Source organism: Anas acuta, chromosome 2, assembly GCF_963932015.1.
Source record: "Anas acuta chromosome 2, bAnaAcu1.1, whole genome shotgun sequence".
NCBI lineage: Eukaryota > Metazoa > Chordata > Aves > Anseriformes > Anatidae > Anas > Anas acuta.
In genome coordinates, this window is record NC_088980.1 from 10,354,845 (window position 1) to 10,378,254 (window position 23,410).

At 34.5% G+C, this 23,410-nt stretch overlaps 1 protein-coding gene across 1 annotated transcript in view; it reads right to left on the reverse strand.

The window, feature by feature from the left end:
- Nucleotides 1–216: 216 nt before the first annotated feature.
- The window catches only part of NCAPG2 (non-SMC condensin II complex subunit G2), a 45,159-nt gene continuing 21,965 nt past the window's right edge, over nucleotides 217–23,410 (reverse strand). Inside the window, exons 13-28 of the mRNA XM_068673457.1 lie at nucleotides 22,959–23,111; nucleotides 19,860–20,082; nucleotides 18,644–18,759; nucleotides 18,007–18,180; nucleotides 16,731–16,801; nucleotides 16,311–16,464; nucleotides 15,989–16,162; nucleotides 15,402–15,518; nucleotides 15,127–15,270; nucleotides 13,328–13,427; nucleotides 12,383–12,567; nucleotides 11,446–11,589; nucleotides 10,780–10,883; nucleotides 9,009–9,106; nucleotides 8,485–8,587; nucleotides 217–3,359 (exon numbers count right to left, since the gene is read on the reverse strand). Coding sequence (XP_068529558.1) covers nucleotides 3,302–3,359; nucleotides 8,485–8,587; nucleotides 9,009–9,106; nucleotides 10,780–10,883; nucleotides 11,446–11,589; nucleotides 12,383–12,567; nucleotides 13,328–13,427; nucleotides 15,127–15,270; nucleotides 15,402–15,518; nucleotides 15,989–16,162; nucleotides 16,311–16,464; nucleotides 16,731–16,801; nucleotides 18,007–18,180; nucleotides 18,644–18,759; nucleotides 19,860–20,082; nucleotides 22,959–23,111 — 2,118 coding nt within the window. The 3' untranslated portion in view covers nucleotides 217–3,301. The remainder of the gene's footprint in view (nucleotides 3,360–8,484; nucleotides 8,588–9,008; nucleotides 9,107–10,779; nucleotides 10,884–11,445; nucleotides 11,590–12,382; nucleotides 12,568–13,327; nucleotides 13,428–15,126; nucleotides 15,271–15,401; nucleotides 15,519–15,988; nucleotides 16,163–16,310; nucleotides 16,465–16,730; nucleotides 16,802–18,006; nucleotides 18,181–18,643; nucleotides 18,760–19,859; nucleotides 20,083–22,958; nucleotides 23,112–23,410) is intronic.

Sequence of the window (23,410 nt, forward strand, 5' to 3'; positions counted from 1 at the left end):
TAGCTCACGATTTGAAGCTGTCATAGATGTAAGACTGCTGGACTTTGCTTCCCAGTCAGAAAACAGCAAAAGAACCTTGTCATCAAAAAAGGGACCAGACCCTTTACAAAAAGAGATTGAGCTTAAAACAGACACAATTAGTCTAAAGCTATTGGTTTCTTCAGTAATATTTAAACCGGATATATGTGCATGAAGAGGAGAGCTCCAGACATGCCATTTACAGGTACAACTTTGACTAGAAAATTTATTCTTCAGGCAGTTATACATATACATTAACAGTGATTGCCAGTGCAAATTGCTAAAAGGTTGTCTTAGAAAGGTTTTATCTTGTTCATATTTCAAACAGTTTTATTAGTTAAGTTCAACTTGGAACAGATCTCAGTGGGTCTGTTCCAAAACTGTGGGAACTTCTCTGACATACAGGTTGGAGAGCACAGCGAACCAAATCTACTCTGATTATCAGTTGTTCCATAACAAGAAGCAAAGACCAATCCTTCTCCCCCAACAGCACTTCAAAGGCACTTTTAATCAGTAAGATAAAACAAATCTGATTTACAGGCTTCAAAAAGGTAATTCAGCTTAAGAAATATACTATTTATTTATTTATATATATATATATATATATATATAAAAGATAAATACAAGGATTCAACATTTTGGCAAGACTTAGTTTGCAATGAGAACACCAAGTAAAACCTTCTTATATTGTTGCGAGATTTACCAGAAAGACCCAAGGAGAAAGCACTTGACAGACTTTGGCTCACAGAATTCAAAGAAAGAACATCATTGATTGTGTTGCAGAAAGCCCGTGGTTTTTCATCTATCAGAGGAGTTATAATACAGCCGGACTGGATCTCGGGCTGAGATCTCTACACCAGCTCCACTGCCACCACAGAACAATTTCAACACCCTTGAGAACCACTTGAGTATCAGCCATGATAGAATACGGACAAAAGTTAATCTCTAAGTTTTCTTACCTTCCCTTACAATGTCACCTCTTAAGTTCTTCAGAAGAAATCAGTCTATTTCTGATGTTGGTAGTTACCTTTATTTCTTTCAGGCTCTGGGATATTGGGTCTGTAACAGGTACTCCATAAAAAGTGGAAACTGAAAAAGCAGCGCTATAGACCAAGGGAAAAAAGGCAGTAACTTAAATTCTCTTCTAATTTAATATGAGAAAACAATGAAAGATTGAGAAGCAGAAAAAAACGAAAGTGATTTACATATTCATTAACTAATTTGTATAATCAGAAGATTTAAAAGGTCATTACCGGAACACCTGCCTGTTAACAGATGTAGAAGACTGAAGGCCAAAGAACACAGTTTTTAGAAAGATGTTGATAGATAAACAGTTGGCAGATCTACAGCTACCTGCTGGGGCAGCATTAGACTTTTTGGCTCAGGCTACCATCATGGATAAAGTAAATCTTCTGGAATTCACATATCCATACTGACTTGCCTGTTGTAAAGCCTGACAGTTGTTTATTCAGGATTTGATTATTTTTAAATATCAACATTTCAGCTAAATAAGCTTCTGTCTAGGAGTGAAATTTTATGCACTAAAAAGGTTACCAACTCCTACCACAGAAAGATGCCTGATAGATGGGGGTACAGCACTATGCACAGATCCTAATCAAGAATAAAGAGCCTGTCTTAATTTAGCTAAATTTGCTAATTTCTGTGTCAGTGCCACTCTGTAACATTGGAGATCTCAATGAGCCATTTATATAGATACTAAATGCAAAGCATCCTGCCCCATTTTGAAGATAATTAAGCGTTAGATATCCAAGTTTAAGCTAGTCCTTGTATACTACCTTTATGGTCTTTGGTTGACTCATTTTCCTGGGGACACCTACTAGATCCACTTCTAAAATAGGTAAAAAAGCAAACAGCATTATGAACTTAGACATGTAATTTATAGATGCCTCAGTTAAGGCAAAATAACATTCTGCAATCAGCATTGTATGACTAGTTTTAGGAAAGCGTCTGTTCACATTAAAAAGTTAGGTAACTGGCCTACATGTCTATGCTACCTGCAGTATTAATTTATAAAAATAGCCAAATGTACAGCAATTAAACTGGAAGGAAGCTCAGAAGATAATATAGTCCAACCTCCAGATCAGACAGGGTAATTTCAAAATTCTGTCATGCTCGTCAAGGCCTTGTCAGTCAAGTTCTCCTCATCTCCAAGGAAGGATCTTCCACAGTCTTTCTGGTAAACCTGTTCCACTTTCAGTTTCTGTTCGCTTTCATCCTTTTTTCTTTCATATGTCCAAGAAGTACTTTTCTTGCTGCAGTGTGTCTGCTGCCTCATGTTTTCTTGATGCGTACCTCTAAGCAGTCTTTTCTTAATCCTCCTCATGTAGAGGAAAACAGTAATGTTGCTCTTCTGCACTTGCTGATGCTGATATATAGAATTAGTCCACTACAGGTGAAGGACTTTGTGCATGTCTAAGTTGAACGTTGAGATTTGTTGTTCCTTATGTCCAGCTTGTCAGGATTCCACTGAATCAGACAACCCTTCCCCTCAAAAATATCAACCACTGCCCCCACACGGGTGTCATCTGCCAACCGACTGAGGCAGCATTTCATTCCATTGCCCAGGCATTTAATTAAGATGTTAAATAGCACTGGCAACAGCATCTGCCCTAAAGAATGCCACTAATCATCAGTATGACACTGTAGCACACTTATTCTTCAAGTCTGATTGTCCAACCAGTTTTCCACCCTTCTTGTAGATCATCCATACAGCCCATCTCCCTCCAATTTGGTTACAAAAATACTACGTAAGCCTTGGTGAAAAGTCCTGCGAAGAACAGAAAAGGTGACATCCTCTGCTCTCCCTTTGTTCACAGCAGGAAATGAAATGAGGTTGGTCAGGAAGAATTCGCTCCGAGTGAATACATGTTGGCAATACCCAATTGCTATTTTGTCCTTCATGTGTCTCAAAATGACTTCTGTAACATCTAGGAATAGGCTTTATAATTTTCTCCATGTCTGAGGCTATGTGCTACCTCAAGGAATGAGAATATACAATTATTATTTGTTTTATAAAAACAAAAATACTTTTTTTTTTTTTACTTCCCCCCATATATGACAGTTTGATACAAAACAACCTCCTTATGAGTCTTTGAGAATCTTTACTACATGATTTCTATACACACTTTTGTACATTTTGCCTGCTTTAAATGTACAGAGTAACAGAAAATAGAACTCTTAATAAATTTACAAGATAATATTATGCTTTTTAACACAGTTCATCTTCCTTCCTTTAATTTTCATGACAAAAGCTTCCATGTGGTCAAGGATTCAAAAGTTCATCCAAAATTTTCAGAGATGATTCATAAAGGATTCTGAAACTGCATAAAAGAATGCAAAACAGGATTAGACATGCTCATACTAAGATCAATCCTCAGCTATTTGAGTCTAAGAGAAATCTAAGAGATTTCTTTGACAAGTTATTCCATATCTGCCTTTACAAAGTTAGTTTTGAAATAGTTGTTTTTCTTCAACTTACCCATTTTTCTACTGACCATTTCTAGCTCTCCTGAAATCTAGAGAAAATCAGTTCAATTTACTACGTGAATTCAAGCACATTTTCAAATATTTAATCATCTGTATTTCATGTGTATTTAAAAGCACAACTCATTTTCTTCACGGCATTTTCACAACATTTTACATCTTTTAAAACATGGTCAAATCCTTTACTGCTAGTTTATAATAAGCTGTTTTTCAGTCTTCTACTTTTTTTCTTTCACCCTCATTCTTCGGTCTTCATAATTTTTCTTCTCAACTCAGTAATTTTTTTCCAAGCCTGAGCTTTCTGTCTTATCCTTATTAACTACATGCTTCAGCTGCTTCTAGATCCATCTTAGTCACTTTCTTACTCTTTTGTTTCACATTACTCCCTAAATGGTCTCAAAGGTCAGCTTTGAAATTTCCATTTGGAAGGCCCTTTTTATTTTCTTGCACTCCCAGAAATTGTCACTCACCGAGCCTTTGCAGGTGCATTCTCACACAACTTCTCCTAATACTGCTCTAAGACATCCTCAAAAGACAGAACGACTGTGGTCTTCTGCCAAAATATTATTTTATTATTTCATCGTAAAGCACTATAAAGTTTATTCTTCATGTTATTTTTGTAAAAGATTCTGCCACCTGTATTTCTCTCTCGCTCTTTTTTTTTTTTTTTTTTTTTTTTTTTTTTTTTTTTTTTTTTTTTAATTACAGTCCTATACCGATGGCCTGGAATAAGCAAGGTTAGTCAGACATTAATCATGCTGAGTTAGGGCATTCATCAAGGAGACACCAAGACTATAAATACAACAAGAAGCCATATTTTCTTAACAGTGTATTTGATGCCAGGTCTTCCTGAATTCAGACTGCCACAGTTGTGTCACATACTCTTCCTCTATAATGCTAACAGTCTTCAAGACATAATGAATCTCTACAGACAAAATAACCTAGTGTCCTAATTTTGTATCTCATTTTAATAATTAGTTAATTATTGTCATAATTAATAATTGTATATGACCACAGTGGTCATATATACAATGTTACTTTGTATAATTTTTATTTTATTACAATCTAAGGCTAACAGAATAATACTTCTGTAAAGTTGATCCATTTATCAACACCACACTGGTCAAGCTGCAGACAGTAAGCTATGATTCAACATAACCGTAAGCCTCCCCAAACAAATTTAAGTTAATTTTACTAGGTACCACTATAGTAAACGTGCTGATAGGAGGCAGACAAGCCATACACAAAGTTATGTCCCAAAACAATGCAAGAATCAGTATTTATAGATGCAATGAGAGCGCAATAAAGAGTTTTGGAAGCTACTTAAATGATAATATTAAGAAATATCTTTCAGCACATCCAGTAGCTCAGTTTAAATTCTAGTGACTACCTACTAAGATGCTAATTAAATACAGAATATCAAGGTGTTAAAAGGTGTTATTTTATAGCACGTTTGTTTCACAGACCATGGAATACTTCTCTAGCCTCCAAATCACTGCACTGGAAGCTTTAGTAGCTTTTTTTTTTTTCTAGAAATAAATACTTGCATTTTATAAACTAAATTAATGTCTGTGGCATTACTCTTGAGGAAATTCTCTCAATATACAATATGCTGTCCAGAATTTTAAAGTGCGATGAGCAGCAACTTTAGACCCACAGGGCCTTTTTAAACTGCTAGCTCAGCTTGAAGAGGAAAGTCTAAATTACAATGAAAAATTTTGCTTCTAAATTAGTATAACAACTCCTTGTTTAATGGCAGCATTTTAAGTACTCCACCGGATGGGAGTTTTACTTATTTATTTCGTTGCTAATATGTAATAGATGACTGCTACGTTAAATTTAAGATGCTGGCACAGAATGCCAAGTCTCTTGGGAAATTAAAGAATATCACTGTTTCGTGGTATACCTGGGTATTAAAAAGAAATAATCCATCAGAGTTGCTGTGAGGTAATGTATTCAGAAGTAAGCAGCAATAATACCTTAAAGTATGAATTAAAAACACAGTAATATGTTTTAGCATGCATCAGTGCAACATTGTGCCTTTCAAGATTATGGTCAAAGCAATTATCTGACATCTAACTTGCAGCATACCATAATTAACATTTAGGGGCTTGCTAAGTAGAGTGGAAAAAGACAATGATAAAATCATTTACAAACAACAGTGCACATTTCAGACTGTATATAATCACCTTTTAGCTATACATTAGCACGCTAGTACTAGAGCACTAAAAATAAGTGTCTTCAGACAGTAGCAGCCCAGCCTGTCCCAGCAGAACACCTATCTGAGAAAGGCACTAATAAGTAATCAAATTTAACACAAATACACTAATAATTAATCAAGGAAAATCTAATCATTAAAGAACTTCCTCTTAACCTTTTCCTACATGAATTGGGGCGAGAAGGGAGGAAAAAACCCACTAACCTCACAACATATTTGTGGGAGTTCTTGAATTCTATAATCCTCCCAAGATCAGAAACAATCACACAGCTCTGCAGAGTTTTGTTAGCATACTGTAATTCTAATTTGGGTTACAAATACTTCTCACCATCATGCTCATATTCCTAACCTTTTAATTTTATCTACAGCTATCTCTTGTTTTTGTATGATACAAAGGGAGTCATTCATATATCACAGAATTAAAGCACTGTGTAGCATCTTATGCTCTTCATCTGTCCCAGCTTGTAGGATGATTTGTCCCTGTTCACTGGGCAGAGATGTTCATATAGATCCACAAAGCAATTATCTGTGTTCTTACTGGAATTTATAGTCAGTAGTGCACTCAAGTGGTAGCAATTATTCATTTTAATGCACCTATTTATTTAATCATGTTAAGATTTGCTTTAAATTCTCAGCCACTGTCTTGATTAAAAGAATTGCATAACCGAATCATGATACTCTGCTGTTCACCTTTCTTTTCCAGATCATAATTATCATTTTTAAAAATATTCTGGTAGAACACTTGGCAACGCAGCACTAAATGACTCAATGAAAAAAATAGTTTATTTTTGCTTGATTTTGTTTCTAAGCTAAGTCCCAACCAAAAGAGCTTTGTTGACAGCCCAGTAACTAATTACAACAAGCCACCCAGGAAGCAGAGTCACTTTGATGAAGGTTTAGAAATCTAACTATGCAGTGATTATTTATCTACTTATTTATTTTTGTTTTTATCAATTTTATGTTACACAAACACAATGTCCTCTGCAGAAGTCACTCTTAAAATCTGGATAGCAATATTTCTGTTTTCTGGTTACTTAGGTCAAACAGAATAGGGAATAATGGGTTGAATTTTATTTATTTATTTATTTTTACTTCTTTTTTTTTTTATTAAATTTGTTTGTTTTGATTGCATATAACTGAGGTAGATCATATCACAAAACTTTCTGGTCTACTCCTTAAGATTATATATATCATTTAAAGAACTACATAACACCCCTTAGGCTCTGATATAATAGCAGATTTAAATGAGCAAGTGTTTTGTTAGCAAAAAAGCTACTGCTGTACTTCCTGCACTTCTGAATCACATCTAAATGTATATTTACTGCACAGCCCTTTAAAAGTTCTACCACTGCCAGAACAAGGTAGTGTAGCTGTTGGGCTTCTTGACAGAACTCAAGTGCAAATTCTAAGGATTTGAATAGAAAGAAATAGAGCCTATGTGGTCCCCTCGATAAATCACCTGCTTTTTCATACAGTAGCTTCTCATAAGTTTAGTATTAACTTTAAATGAGGGACACCAGTTCAGTCACAGCAGAGCTGAGGAAGGTCTCTGTCTTGTCACAAAGCAACGTGCCTCAGGCCAATGATCCACCAGAAGAATGTGGTGTGTTTATGTTTGAAGGGCCATTCATGAAATGGTTAAATAAAATTATGAATTATTTATTGATTGATTTCAACAGCCTCCTCCTGTTCAGGACGTGGTGCATTGCTAGCTCCTTTAGGTATGGATGAGTGTCCATAACCAATTGGTTCTTTATCTAGTTATCCCTATACCAATTTGTTGAATATCTTGGAGAACTATTTTCCACAAAATAAGTTATCTGTTTTGTTATTCAAGAGTAGGAGAGAGAGAAAAAAACATTATGTAAAGAAATCAGTTATCCTTCCTGCAGCGTGCCTACCCTTCTCAGTTACTAACCCTACCAACCAGGAGACATAGGGAACTGTAACTTAGTTTCTGAAGTACTTAAAAATGTGTTACATTATTTAAATTCCAGTAGTCTTTTCTTCAGTCTGTTTGTGCTTCTTAAGGTCTACACCGCATGTTTTCTATTTCCACAGGCAGTTCAATAAACAAGGCAGAGATCAAATGTTAAAATTTTATTTTAGACTTGAACAATTCTGAAACACTTGAGGCTAAATCATTCATAACTGTCTGCCTGAGGCGGGTCTGCAATAAATGCTTGCAAATGCAACTTAGTCAGTAACATTCAAGAAACCACCCAAAAAAATCATCCCAAAAAATCTAAAAGTCAACCACATGTAAAACAGAAATTTTAAAAATGACCAAAATAAAATCAACTGTGGAAAGGTTTGAAAGTCACTGTTATATTCACTTAAATGTTTAACATCTGCATGTGTTCATCGATACACCTACTACCAAGAGCCATGAGAAAAATCTTCTACTTATAAGAAACCTTAAATAGACTACTTGGTTTGTCCTACACCTGCTGCAAACAAAACTGAGTTTGAGATCCACGATACAACAGGATGAAGTCATAATGCATTCAAATTAAATGCAAAAAAAATCCACCCCAAAATATGTAAAGATTACAATCACAGCAAATGTACTGGCAGGAAATTTAATACTGTGCTGAGCTCAATATCTCAAGATTTTTACTCACTATTTTAAACCTTGCAATCATTCAGAATGCTCCAACTGTATTACCTAAGTATAGAACACAGCCATTTACTGCAGAGAGGGTATAGGGGAGTTTAGTGTTCATTTCCCGTAGCACATTTACCTTTCTGTATTGCTAGATTCTTCTGTGGCAGTTTCCTTGTATGTTATCAGCTTTCTTTGAATGACAGGTGCAATATCCTTTAGAAGTGAAGCTCTGTGCTTACCTATTTGAAATATGATTACGTTGAAAAGTTGGACAAAAATAATGCTTTATCAAAAAATAAACTTGTGTATTTTCATAGACTATCTTTTTAACACTAAAGATTCTTCAATTAAAGATTAGATATGACATATATGACATCAGATTTTCACTGCCCTGGATTAATTACTGCGTGTTTCAGCAAAGCAGAATAAGGAGATGGACCATATGAATTAGCAGATAGATGTATTTTTAAATTCACTGCAAAGACTGAAACTCCTAAGCTTAACAACATCATGTACAAGTGATATGTCCTTAAATTCTTTAGAAAAATGGTAACTTAACAGGATGAGGAAAAGTGCCTGTTGAATTGTATAAGAACTTGGCTTTTAAAGAGCAGCATAGCAAAAAAAGAAAAATTATCGTACAAAAAGAGTTTGACTGACCTTTAATTATAATCACAATGCAGACCATAGCTGTAAGACTAAAAATCTCTTCAACTTCTTTGGAGAGAATGCATTCCATTAATTCATTTAAAAATGACCTAAAGAAAAAACAAAGGAAATATACTTAATAAATAATATTTCCCCCAAAACAGAACAGAAAACAACAAGCTTGTGACTATGTTACCCTGCCACCATAGCTTTAAAGATACCATGCAGGATAAAGGATAGTTACAGGGTGGCTGAAAATTGCATGCTTCCCCTAGAACTATAAGAACATTTGAGTTAGTAGAATGGTAAATTGTTTGGGAAGAAAAAATTTGTACACAGAATAAGTTTTTATGAGAAATGAAGAGCTTGTGGAGTACTTTAGGAAGGATAATCTGAAAAAGGTACTAGATTTACTGGAATTTAACTTATGCAATTTGTAGTGAAGTTTCTAATTTCAATTGCTACTGAAGTTTAAAATATATTTATATGACTCCAGTGTATTATTAGTAACAACTCATGCCCTTAAATCTATTTCTATTTGTAGCTTAATTAGAACCTGGAGTTAAGTTGATATTTTAGTCTAAAACATGTATGTCATAGAAACAAAATGGAAACGTTTCCAATTTCAGAAGCAGCACTGAAGAACATTTATAGCTGAATATAGCCCTGAAACACTTTCCAACTACATTTTAGATATCAAAAGCATGGACACACTAACAACTTTTCATTGTGAACCTTGAGATAAACACTAACAATACAATCAAATGTTAAGATGCAAAAACGCGTCTTAAGATCTTCACTTTTAGCAAGAGACGATAGTATTACCAGGGAACTTCATAAATATTTGAGGAGAATATATTAAGAGAAATGAAAGAACGGAGTCAAGAAAGTGGTCTGTTTCTCTAGTCAAATGCAAGGGTGAACATTTTCAAGACAGTTTCAAATTTAATGGCTCTTCCTTTTAGTATTTCAGCACAATAGAGCCCTTAAGTATGTCATTAACAAAATAACCAATCTCCACTAATGATTCAGTGAATAAAATTTTGAAGCAAAGTTTGAGCTTCTACAAAGATCAGAGAACGATGACACCACTTTAAGCTCTGAAATCAGTATTCATGAAGCTGCTGGTGTATTGTATAGCTTTATTGTATCATTGTGGAATAAACTGACCAAGTGTCAATTCCATTTCATATCACCCTTAAATTGCTGACTGATAGTATTCTGCCTGGAGTTTTCACTTTGTTACCACACTACTTACTTTAGTAAGCACAGTCTTTAGTTCCATGAAGGAACTTTGTAATAGTATTAACCTGTAATAAGACTCACTGCAGAGACAGCACAGCTGCCTCCCCAGCACAGGAATCACAAGCTGCCTACCACCACAGGAGTCACAAGAGCCTACAAGCAGAGATAAAATAAGAATATTTCAGAACAAGAAGCTATTTCGGAATACACATATATAAGAGAGGTAAGTAATTGGTTCCTACACAGATAGTTTCCTACTAAAGAAAAGGACATTTGCTGAACTGTCAGATACTGCTAAGTGACAATATTATCACTGGTAGGGGGACTGAAATTAAAAGTTTTAAATTAAAATTTAAAATTAAAATTAAAAGTAAGTGAAATTAAAAGTACACAAGACTGAGTCATTAGTAACTGAAAACATAACAGACACTGCAGAATCTGGTGCAAAACAATTGCTTGTCCACAAATTACAAGTTTGCATCGGATTCTGTAATGTCAAAGGCTTTTGCATTGGACAAATTAATGGAGAAACATTTACCTGACCACATTAACTGTCTTCATAATTATGGTCATTAAACTGCTTGAAAGAGGTGGAAGGTCTGAAACAGTCTTTGGTATAGTTAAGTCTCCTTCACTGGAAGCCTAAAAAAAAGAAACCAATCAACTTCTGCAAATTAAGAACTATACGTTTGCAGAAAATATCCTGGCAAATCTATACTTCAGTGATTATGCTAACCAAGACATATCCTTAAATAATTAAAGAAACATTCACACATATTCTTTGAGCACCCTTAAACCAAAAAATGCGTAGTCCAAATTAACAAAACGATTTTAAATTAGAAAGGCTAAAACTAAAACAAATAAATAGCATTTGTACCAAGGGAAATATTTATTACTAGTTACTATTTGTAAAGGCATAGCACACTACACAGAAATTAATGTCTTTTTTGTCTCCAAGTTTAAGTATGCATACATCATTTCTAAATATAACCTAGATAACAGCAATTCCCTGATTCCCTGTGTTAGGTCTTTTTGGTATCAGGTTCTGAATAGTATGGCAATGGTAAAGTTTCCTGTTTGTTCCATGCCAAAACACACAAAATCATCATCTGCAGTAGAAAAAACACACTTTCTGAATGCAGTTCTGTTATTCTAACATTAAGTTTAAGAAGTCAGTGTAAAAAAGAGTCAGCATTAACTTTACCTTTTGTAACGCATAATTTATCTCCACTATTATTGCATCTAGGAGAGTAGAGAGCACACCTTGGTGAACTGCTGGGCAAGATGAACGCCAGTACTGGACTGCATATATGAATTCTCCAAGAGGCATTTGAATAGAGCGAATTAACTAAAACAGAAGAAAAACTGCTGTTTGAGATTGCTTGAGTATAATTAAAATATTCAGCAAACCGTTTTCTGCAAAGTGCAGATCACGCCTTGAAAGCTATTGTGGTATTTCATTCACCAGGGATCAGAGAGGAAATCAGCAATGCATGGAAAGTTTGCTCATAAGTTTGAAAGAAACAAACAAAACAACAGTTGAACCAAAAAAGAACTTTTTTTCAGAAGTCCTGGAAAGCAGATAATCGTATTTGCCAGTTATCCACCTGTCTCACTACTATATAGTCTCTGTTAAAAAATACAAGCTAACTTTTCTGAGAAGATAGGGCAGTCAGAAGAACTCTGGGACATGACCCGTATATTGAAGCTGAAACTGAAACAAATAAATAATATAAATAATATAGGTTTTTAATATAGTTTTTTTTTTTTTCCCTCTGCCAAGATCATAACATATACAATTAAATTCTTTGCTCTGGAATGAGAAAATTCATTTTCATTGCAGATAAGGTTAATAATCTACGAGTACTAGGGTAGTTCAAGAACAGTTGCAAGAGAATGCCTTGTTCTTTATTTTACTAGTTTTTCTGTTGCTACAAGACCAATAACAGTTTTAAGAAAAAAAAAAAAAAAACACACTGGAAATGAGAAAACATAGAATAATATTAGAAAAAATAACCAAAAATCTAATTATATGTTGAATGGGACAATAACCTCAAAGTACCCAAGTGTAACACCACTTCACATTTGAGTAAAAAGTATGAATTCATCTAGAGGTAGGTAGAAAATTTTAAGCATAATACCTGAATCCCTTCTTCCGGCTGTTTCTTGAGTCTGCATGAGACACATTCTAAAATTTTCTGGAAGACAGTCTGTACAGCATGGAGAAGACTTTCCACTTCATGTGTCTCAGTGTTTTGAGTCAAAGAAGCTTCAGTAATTTCTTTTAGAACACAGAGTAACACTGGAGTACAAAAGCCACCTCTCTCTAGAGAAAGAGATGAATACCACAGTATGAAAATTGTTATGAGAGATTCTCCAGGTACAAGCTCAGAATGAAAACTCTGCTATATACCATAAACAGCTATAGTTTCCAAGCCTCGACAACACATTTAGTTTCTGAGCACCTTTAGCTGAAATTTTCATACAGTTCAATCAATATTTCAAGTATAAACCCAGTGTCCCTTCCAAAAATTATTGAAGCATAGAAATTAAGATTGTAGATTTCTTCAGGAGCACTACTTAAATAGTGCTACAATGTTGTCTCCAAAGGCATACTGATAATAATTTTTGTTCTACACACAGAATCACAGAGTGGTTTGGGTTTGAAGGGATATTAAAGATCATCTAATTCCAACACCCCTGCCATAGGCAGGGACACATCTCACCAGACCAGGCTGCCAAAAGCCCCATCCAGCCTGGCCTTTATTATTAACATATATATATATATCTATAATGTGTATATGTATATAATTTGTATATCAAACAGCAGTAACTAAAATGTAACAGTAAGTAAGAAACGTTAGTTATCAAGAGTGCCCTGACTCTGGACTGCTTCTCTGCTTGCAGTTTTCCATTTTCTGAAAAGCTGCTGTTACTTCTGACATTGATTATTGATGCTAACATAATCTGTAAATACCATGTTTTGAGAAACAGACTCCAAAATGCAAATAGCAACAGTTCTGTTAATACAAAAAAAGTAATCTAAGCATGTATAGAGGTGCTAACATTAGCACAAAATACCATACCTGTTTGTATAACTGCCAGTGCTATATCTAAAAGGTATGCTTGAAATTTAAGATTTCCAAGGCCAACCATTATTAGATCTTTACACACTGTCAGGTAGTCCTGGAAAAGAGATGCAAAAATATATCAGGAAAGAAAAAATATATATATGTTTAAAGCAACAGTTCAGTAGTAGTTAAAAGTAGTAAAAATATCAAATCAAAGGAATCGTTTAATTATCTTTTACATATTGAAATTAGATAAGGGATGGGATGGGGGAAAGTCTTCAAAGAAAGCTTCACAGTACTAGCATTTTGTAAGACATTATTACGAGAGATTAATACGTATAAACTCATAGGTGTTTATCCATTTTCACTTTCACATTGCAGAAGAGAAAAAGTAATACGTGTATTAGGAATTCCTGCCTCACAGGACATCAGCTTTTCCTCGACAGAGGTAGTTCATAGCTCCACAGTCCAGCAGAATAAGCATCTGTCTATCCTTTCTTGAAGGTAAAAATATTACTTAGTGGACAAATGTACTTAAAAATGCAAATGATGGGATCCAGTGGTAAATGCGCTACCGCACAAGGTTATTATATAGGTATAAAAATCCTGATATATATTTTTATGTTCTGGGACACTCCTATGTATGGACAGGAATACAGAAGTAGCATCATTTTCATTTTTGACACCAGCTATAACATGTAAAAGGTCAAATGCAGTGTATAAGAGCAGACCAGTGTTATTGTTAAAGAATACATCCCTTTGTTTCTTGTTTCCATTTTTAACACAATCCTGTGTTCTCGACTAAATTTGAAAGTAACTCAGAGTAGGTGCACCAGATATGTTCTCAACCTTTGATAAGCAGGAGTCCCAAAGACTGTTCCAAACACTTTGCTCTTTCTTCCAAAGAAAAATATTTCTCAAAAAGCAGTAAATCCTCTGTCTTTTTCACTCAGGCTCTAGATCAGAGGCACTGACACTGAGCATTTACCCAGGCACATTATGACCTCTCTAACAATCTTGAATTGCAAAATTAAAAAGGGCATAGCAAAAGAGCATTTTCCTGCACAGACACACACGTTACATGGTAAGACTAGAATACTAATGCAGACAGGATAGGGAATTTCTAACCAGCCTATGTTCAGGTTAGTTGAGTCACTCAAGGACACGGATTGCAATTAAAGTTAGTCCAAATCTTTCCCTTGATCAAAATCTGAAAAGAACCATAGCTCAATGGTAAAATCCACACTGGGTTAAGTAATACATCAGGGAAATATAACAGAAGACTATTCAAAACTAGCTTAAGCATTATCTAATCAAATGTTTTCTGTGAAGGGTAATTGAAGATAAGGAATACAGAACAATATTGTCAAGAGACAAAAAGCCTGTGGGATGATCCAAAACCCTTTCTTTGTCCCTAGGAACTGAAGGAACACTCTGATGGCTGTACTAAAGGAAAAAGGAAAATCTTGGCACCAAGAATAACCGAGTTACAATGCTTTGGTAATCCCACATGACACGAAGAGACATGCTGGAATGTCATGATATGGTCTCAACAAACGAGCAGTCTAAATACAGTGACCCTCCAATGAGTCCCTGCCCATGACAGCAAGTGCAAAATTTAGGAAGGAAGGAAAGAAACAAGCAAGCAAATATTATTAGATCTAAATCCTGTCTCTCACAATCACACCACTTTCCTTGCCCTTTAAGTCATCTTCTGTTGTGATCCAAAAGCTCCACTTTATTATGCCACATAAAATTGCCACATATACAACTTATAAATCAAGCTGTAGTCAATCCAATAAGAGACCTCTAACCTGGATAATTAATTGAGAAACATTACTCTGTTTTGAAATGCTGTCCTCTTGATCAGTTGCTAGCAAACAAGGTACAACTTGACTTTCTATCCAATCACCTGTCTCCTTCAGAATTGACAGGTAATCTTTTCCGTCTTCAGAAAACTGAAAAAAAATAAACAAAACACAATAGAAGTTTATAATTTTTCTAATTTCAATTCTTTTGGTATTTCCTTATACTGCCAGCTGTAACTCCAGCTACTGCGAAACGTTATTCTGAAAAGATATAACCATACCTGGTTTTGAAGATGAATACTCAACCTGCAACATAGGCTGAAGGCTCTTAAGGCAGTTGTTTGATTGCAGCCAACAGAACTTGCATCGGTTGCTTTCAGAATTGAGTCAAGAACTTCCTGAAATATTACAGTTTACATTAGATTTTCCAGAAATTCCTTTCAAACGTTTATTCTCTTTTTCTCAACAACTTTAAACAAAATATTTTAAAGTAAGAAAAAAAAAAACACAATAAAATGAAAAGGAATAGTTTCACTTTCATTTTGCAACACTAGAATGGATTTTCAGACTATTCCGTACATTGCAAAAGTCAGGTCTCTTAAAAATGCTCAACACTAGATCACAAAAGTTGAAGACACCTAAAAACAATAAGGCAGTTAAAATCTGCCACCTATAAACAATTTTGAACTAATGTACTTCTAGATTCAAATATTTGTCTGAAGTACAAATAAAAAGGAAAACCTTTTTATAAAGGAGAAGGTAGAAGTGAAGCTTATTTATTTATTGTTGCAGAAGTTTAACTTGATTAAGACAATATATGTTATGATATGAAGCACTCTTTTATAAGCATTCTTTAAAGGTACAATACCTTTGCAGCTCTCAAAATTTTGAAAAGCTGGCTCAGCTTCTTTTTAGGTGCAGAGAGTAGGCAACCACGATTAACAGGATGAGTCAGTAAATATTCAATGTAATCAAGCGCTAATTCTGGCTTTGATTCCTGTGTTACATGGATACGTACTCGTCGTTCAGATGTTTTAAGACTCTAAATGAGGATGAAGCACAAAACCAGTACAATGATGTTAGTATTTTAATTCTGAAGGAGGAAAACATAGCATTGAAGAAGCTCTTTCTTAAGAAAAAAAAAGCACAATAAATTTATGTATTCTTATAACTCCTTGATGTATGCACACCTTTCTTGGGGTTAACATGTCTGACAACCAATCACCGGCTAATTCCATAATGTGTCCTACTTGTCCCCAGTGACACACGCAGTCTATCAGGGTAGAGTATTTGCTTTCGTCAGCTCCACTGTCAACATTTCTGAGTTTGGAGATCACACCACAGCTTAGAAGAAGGAAAGGAAAAAAAAAAAAAAAAAAGGAAAAAGATATGTTAGCTTGACAGCCATTAGTGCAGAAATAACCCAAAGATAATCAATCAATATAATACCAAAAAAACATACCACATAGATTTTACTAACTAACTCTGCAAATTTATTTAGTGGATTAATTTATAAACACGGTCATTCCACATGTCAGCTTGTGAAAAATTAACAAAAACAGTCAGCAAGAGAGTTTTTGTCATTCACATTTTGGATTGAAAGATAGTACCTGAAAGTAGGAATAGCAGCAGGGGGCATAAAGGATGCAAGAATAACCAACGGAGTCATGCAACGGTCATCCTACAATACAAAAAAGTGCATGATATGATGTATGTGTACTGTCATACATGGAAAATTAAAGAGAGTACTCATTATGATTAAATTATCTCAAACTGAAGATTTTATTCTTTTCATTATAAATGGAAGTGGAAAAAAAATCCTAACAACACATGGCTCACAGTCTGAAACTTCTGATTCATATTGTTGGAGATCAATTATCAACTATTTTATCATTTAGCTTTCCAACAAACTATCAGAACAACCACCAAAAATTATGGCTCCATTAGATAATAAACCATTGCAAAAGAAATAACAGCTCTAGCTTACACTTTTCCAAGAAGCAGCTGTTATTTAATTTCACAATTATGACACCACCTAACTCTTCTCAAGTAACTAGTGCCTCAAACAAGTATTCATTCAAATCAGAATTTTTTTTAAAGGCAACTGTAAAAAAAAAAAAAAAAAAAAAAAAAAAGGTGCTTAAATAGTAATAGTAACGTAGAAATACACTACAGGTTGTTACAGCACATCATAATACAAAGTATAGACCACTACATAGTCTCAATTACATTACATAAAAGCCAGTCTATGTGAGAAACTTTTCAAAATAAAAATAGTGTATCTGTTGTCCAAGCTTTATGAATACAATCAAATGAAATTATTACCTATTTAGACATTTGAAGAGCTGAAACCTTTTAAAGATTATTTTTAAAAATAATGTGTTTAAAAAAAATATCTAGCTTTTCAGGAAAGAATTTTTGCCTCAATCTGTAGTCTTTTAGAAAATAAGCCCCTGATGACGAGTCTTTTTGGATCCAAGCTGCTTACTCACATCAAAGTCAAGAAGTCACTTGCTAAAGCTGGATATCTTGTCTGCTCATCAGTACCTATCAAGAGGGATGTTACATCCTCCAGCAGAAAAGATTTGACAACTTCCAAATGCTTTCAGGGTAGAAAGATATTTGGTCTATCTGTACTGCAGAATATTATGTAGAACTGAACTGTTTTCCACTCCCTGATTATCTAAAACTGACTTGAATGTTGCTAAGTATAACAACCAGCATAACTCAGTAAACTTCACTGCAAAAGCTGTAAGCAAAAAAAAACAAACACTTCCACTAGACCAGGCTTCCAAATGCACTACAGGATGATGATATTAGCCAATGTCAAAATATCCCAATCTTAAGAATAACACAAGAACAATTAAATCCATCAAGGAGACTTGCCTTAAATACTTTTAAATACTCAGGAAGTACCGAAGCAAATTTTCTGATGGCATAATCTTTGGCACCTTCATTGTGATCTAGTGCTTTGCGAATACTTCTCCAGAGAATTACTACAATCTCCAATAAACTGGCCATGCTTGCCACATCATTTACTGATAACACATCATTGAACATCTGAAATAAAAACACTCAAATGATGTTACCTATTATATACTAAAACACAAATTTGTTAAAATAAGGTTTCAAAAACATTGAAAATTTGCATTCATTTCAAAAAGGTGTGGTGTTTATTGCAAAAATAGCAACTCCATGATTCATTCATAACCTCTAACTCCATTCATCTTACTACATTATTTTTGGGGAAAATATTTAATTGCAAAATCTAGCAAACTTATTTTAAATAGTGGAATTAAAGAAATATTCGAGTATACGCCACATTCTGTCTATCTTATTCTACACACTTCACCAAGTTTCTGTTTTTGCAGGGCATGAAAACCCCATGATAGTGGTTTTCCCCTTCTAATTACACAGATGTTCAATTGCTTTTCTTCAGATTTCTGTTATATCATTAACTGCCTATATCTGAAATTAAGCACCACAAAGATACCAAAACTTATCATAAAGTGGACTTTCTTACACTTATGCTCTCCTTCTCAGTTTCTTCATCTTCATCATCATCATCATGAAGACTCTCTTTTGTTGCTTTCTGGATGCAGGCATTTAAGCAGCGCCGAATTGTTAGCATCAGTTTAGCTACATTTAAGTATAAGAAGAATAAATGAGATCTCTACTATTCCTGAAGAACATTGTTAGTAAATGCTTCTAAGTACAATGCTAGGTTCTGAAAAGCAGGTAACAGAACCAGAAAGAGCTGGAAAAAAAGATGTCAAATTTCCTGGTAAACAAAAACGGAAAAATGGACAAATATTTTATATACTCAAATATAAAGAAATGGCAACATTATCACAAGGTTCTTTAATTTCATTGTTAAAAATGTCTACTCAAAAAAAAGTCAAATCAGGATCAGAGGAAGCTCCCACAACTCCTACGTTCATCTGGCAGAGCTATTAATTTAATGAATGATGTCTAAAACCCCATTTCTTCCAATGTACATTCCAATTATTTATAAAAGACACAGTAGCCAAACGATTGCACTGCTTAATGCGGATCTCATCTTTAGATCTAAGTGAAAAGGTTATGCTTACTCTGGTGAAAGTATGACAAGCTGAAATACCATAACAGGGTATTTCAAAAGTACCCTACTACAGTAATATGATCAGTCAAGGGGCAATGGCTTTATTTTACCCAAGTCACCCCATGCTGACTACTTTGTTTTTATAGCACCAAAATTCATCTGAAACATCTTTTTTCCCAATCTTACTTGGTTCAATAACACTTTTATAAAATCTCTACAGTACATATATTTGTCACTGAAAGCCTTAAGAGTATCAGATTATCAGACATAAATATTTCTCACTTCTTATAGAAACTTCTACATAGAGATCTCAAATCCCCCGAGACATCAGCTATTTTACTTCACTGTTTTTGCATGATAAATATATATTGATTTAGACAGTTTTACAGTACATGGAAGGAGAAATGGAAAGAGACACCAAATAACAATATTGGTTATGCACACAGTACAACATCGAAGAGCAAAAACAAAAAGTTTACTGTAGAAAAGGCTTATGACAGTTGTCAGAGTTTATTGCTGGTGTCAAAAACACAAAAACATATGAAGTAATATACTAAACCCCAAAAGAGCTACCAACAATGCGTCAGTGTGAGGTAAGAAATTTTGAAAAGCAATTACATTGTGTGGTTTTGGTATTTCCAAATGGTTTGTGCCTTACCTATATTGGTGGGGGCAGTATATTCATAAGCATACTGATAGAACTTTCTAGCTGCTGCCGAATTCATCTGGATTAAAGTAACACAGCGCTCACACCACACATACTCAGGCTGGTTAATGGGGAAGAAAGAGTTGAATAAGAGGTTCACTATGCGTCGTGACACAGGCCGTGAATCAACTTCAAGGCGAGCCAGAAGATGCTCCATAGGACAGATTTTCCAAAACTTTAAAAAATGAGAAAATACATTAAAGTAACTGGAAAAAGAAAAAGGAAAACAGTCACATTTACTGTAGTTTGCATCAAAATTCTCAACAAATATGAATAGCATTTACCTGAAAAGCGTAAGTATTTTTAATTTTACCAAAATACCAGGATATACTTCAAGTCGTGTAGTGCTTTAACAATGCTACTTTCTTGTTCTGATGCTCCTCTAAAACTCCTGGTACCTCTGATAGACAGGTAAAATCCTAGTTCAGGCAATTCCAGCTCAACACAACTGAAAAGCTAATTGAATTTCACATATATGGGAAGGAATTATTTATTCTAAAAAGATATCACCACAAAAGATAATTGTTTGTTGTTATATGTCATGTTTTGTATTTTCAGCATGGAACAAAGTAGGACCAAAGGACTTAAAAGTATGTCATGCTAGTATGTCCTAGAAACCTGTATAAAGCAAGACCCTTTCCAAAAGGTATCCCAAATGTTCATTGCATCCCCACCATTAGCAGAGTTCTAGCTTATTTGTAAAGCAGTAATTGAAGGCTATGAAATTCAAAAAGAACAAACAACTTGTTATGCGAGCCATAACACTACTCACATTTGCCACTTTTGTGAAAATATCTTGAATTAGTTATACTGTGCACTTCCACATAAAAAAAAAAGCGACCCAAAAAACTCCCTAAAACCACAATTTAGGATTTCTTGGCATTGAAAAATATTATTATACTCTTGAGTAAAAATAGCTGCAGCAGCTAATTCCCTTGGGATTCCTAACTATGGGCATTTCTACTAAAATTACCATAAAAAGAAAGTGTTTGGAATACACACTGAAGTAATCTCAGGACTTCAGAGAGATGTACATTACAGGTTTTAAATAAATAGTAAGTTAGTGACAAAACAAACATTTACTGTAATTTTTTTAATACATAAACCTGATCCCTTTTTCTTTTTTAGAAGACACAAGTCTTTTACTATGTAAAAACAAAGCAGAGTGGATGGAAGTTTTCCAATATGCCTGAAGAACAAATAACAACTAAGAAAAAGTCCCTAATAATTTTACACCTGCAGTTGCAAATTATATTTTTCCTCTGTGTTTTATGGTATATTCATAATAATTCAGGAAAGCCAAAAAAATTGTTTGCTTGAACTTTCACACTGAATGAGAAATAACTTTTAAACAAGAATTTCTTATACATTTAACAGAAGCACAAGACTTCCTTTCTGTGTTTTGAAAAGACTATACACAAATCAACAACATAAAAATTTTATTTAGCGCATCTTTGAGATTGAATATAACTTAAAATTAAGCTTGTTCATATTTTACTATGCAGGTTAAAAAAATACTATTTTACTATAAAAATAGAATCTGATCTTTTGATCTGATAACTGATACTAATGGATCAAATTGTGACTGTAGATGTCAGTCCTTTAAATCCTACTTGGATCAGCAAGCTGACATTATAAAAGCAAAGTCTGCAGACTTAAAATTCACTATCTGCCGCTGTGCATTTACATCCTTATTGTAAACCAAAGCCAGCAAACAAAAAGCTGAAAACCCTCTATTCTGAAATGGCCTCCCCTTTATCCTGTGTTTTGGGCCTATTTGGGGAAATTTGGAAGGTACTGAGGTGGTCTCGTCTTAATATAATGTCTCTGAGGTCTTGTGATCAAAGCTGGAATGCACACATTTGGCAAGTAGGTAATTCTCATGTTCTGGGGGGATGTGTTTCTGGAGTATTGAAGCCTTAAAATTCTGACAGACGGAGCATTTATTCAAAGGTTAATTCTGTCACGAACAACCGAGATTCATACACATGACTACAGCATGCATTTGCATAGAACAAGAGAGGCACTTCCTAATAACTAGGCTCAACGAGAGACAAAACCATGATTAAAATAAAATATAAAATTGACGCTAGTAAACCATTAACAGCAGAGATTATTGCCCTATATAATAAGAGTCCACGGCAGAACACAGTTGTTTAAAATCTCTATGAAAGGAAACAAAATGCTGGAGGACATGCCCACCCACAAAAGGCAAATAAAAATTATAAAAATAGGTAAATAAAAAGTAAGAAAGCAATTCAGTAAAGGCATCAAGCATTTTAGGTGAAAGAGTCCTGCCTTGAGCTAAGCAGCTGTGGCTGTTCTGACTGTCCTACCATGGCACGGCCACAAGAGGGCAGGGAAGACAAACTCCCTGAGAAAACAATATTGTGGAATTGTTGCGATACCACCACTGAGTAAAAAGTAGTAAGCACAGAGAAGTCTGCTGGACCTACTCCAAATAATAATAATCCAGAACAAGCGAAAAAATGTGGGACAGAAGAGAACAAGAGTTTATTTGGCTCAATCAAGAAGCCAACTTTTCCACTATGTCTACAAAATCTTTGCCACAGCGATATCCAGACACAGCATTATCACCTATGGTTATCTCATCCTAGAGGAACAACTGTAGAGAGCTTGCAAGTTCATCAGGAGCAGCCTCAATTAAAAAAAAAAGTAAAAAAAATAAAAAAAATCGATATATCATTTTTAAAGGATTCTTCATGAACACCATAATTTCAGTAGAATTCACAAAATCATTAATAAGAAGTACTTCCATACTACCACTTACATTTGGATCACAATCTTTAAAATGGATGCTTTAAGACAGATTAATAGCAACAGAATCCACAAGTCTTAGAAATAAACTATCAGTTACATGCTTAATGATATAAGGAAGGGAAAACCTGAAATTAAGAGTGTTACTACATTAAATATGTATTTTTTTTCTTTCAATGATGACTGCAGTAGTCTCAAAGGTACAGTTATTATTAAAATAAATACTTTGATTTTATTTCCTGTCTGCTACCTATGAAGCAACACTTATCCTACCTTAGCTGCCTTAGTAGCTTTGATTTTCAGCAGCATATCAACAAAGGCCACTCGCACTTTCTCTGAATTGTCATGAAGGCTGAGTTTAAGTGCTGGCAAGAGCTGCTCCAGTAATGGGTGACTTAGTTTGTTGTCCAAAGTTATCGGTAGGCACTGCAAGAAAAAATCATTATGCTAAATACAAATTTTAAAGAGTAGATTTACAAAAAAGATGTAGCTAAAAATTGCTGAACCGGACCATGACACTTCTAAGGTTAAATTATGCAGGGGCATCCTGTGCATGCATATTTTTCCTGTTGTATTCTTTAACAAAAGGTACATCAAATTTCCAGCGAACCATGTTCTGTGAGCTCATTTCAGGTGAAGCAGCTTCAGATCTATGCTGAGGCCATAGTCTTGCCTTCTAAGGACACAATGTCAAATACTTTCTGTGGCAGCAATAATAGCTCCCT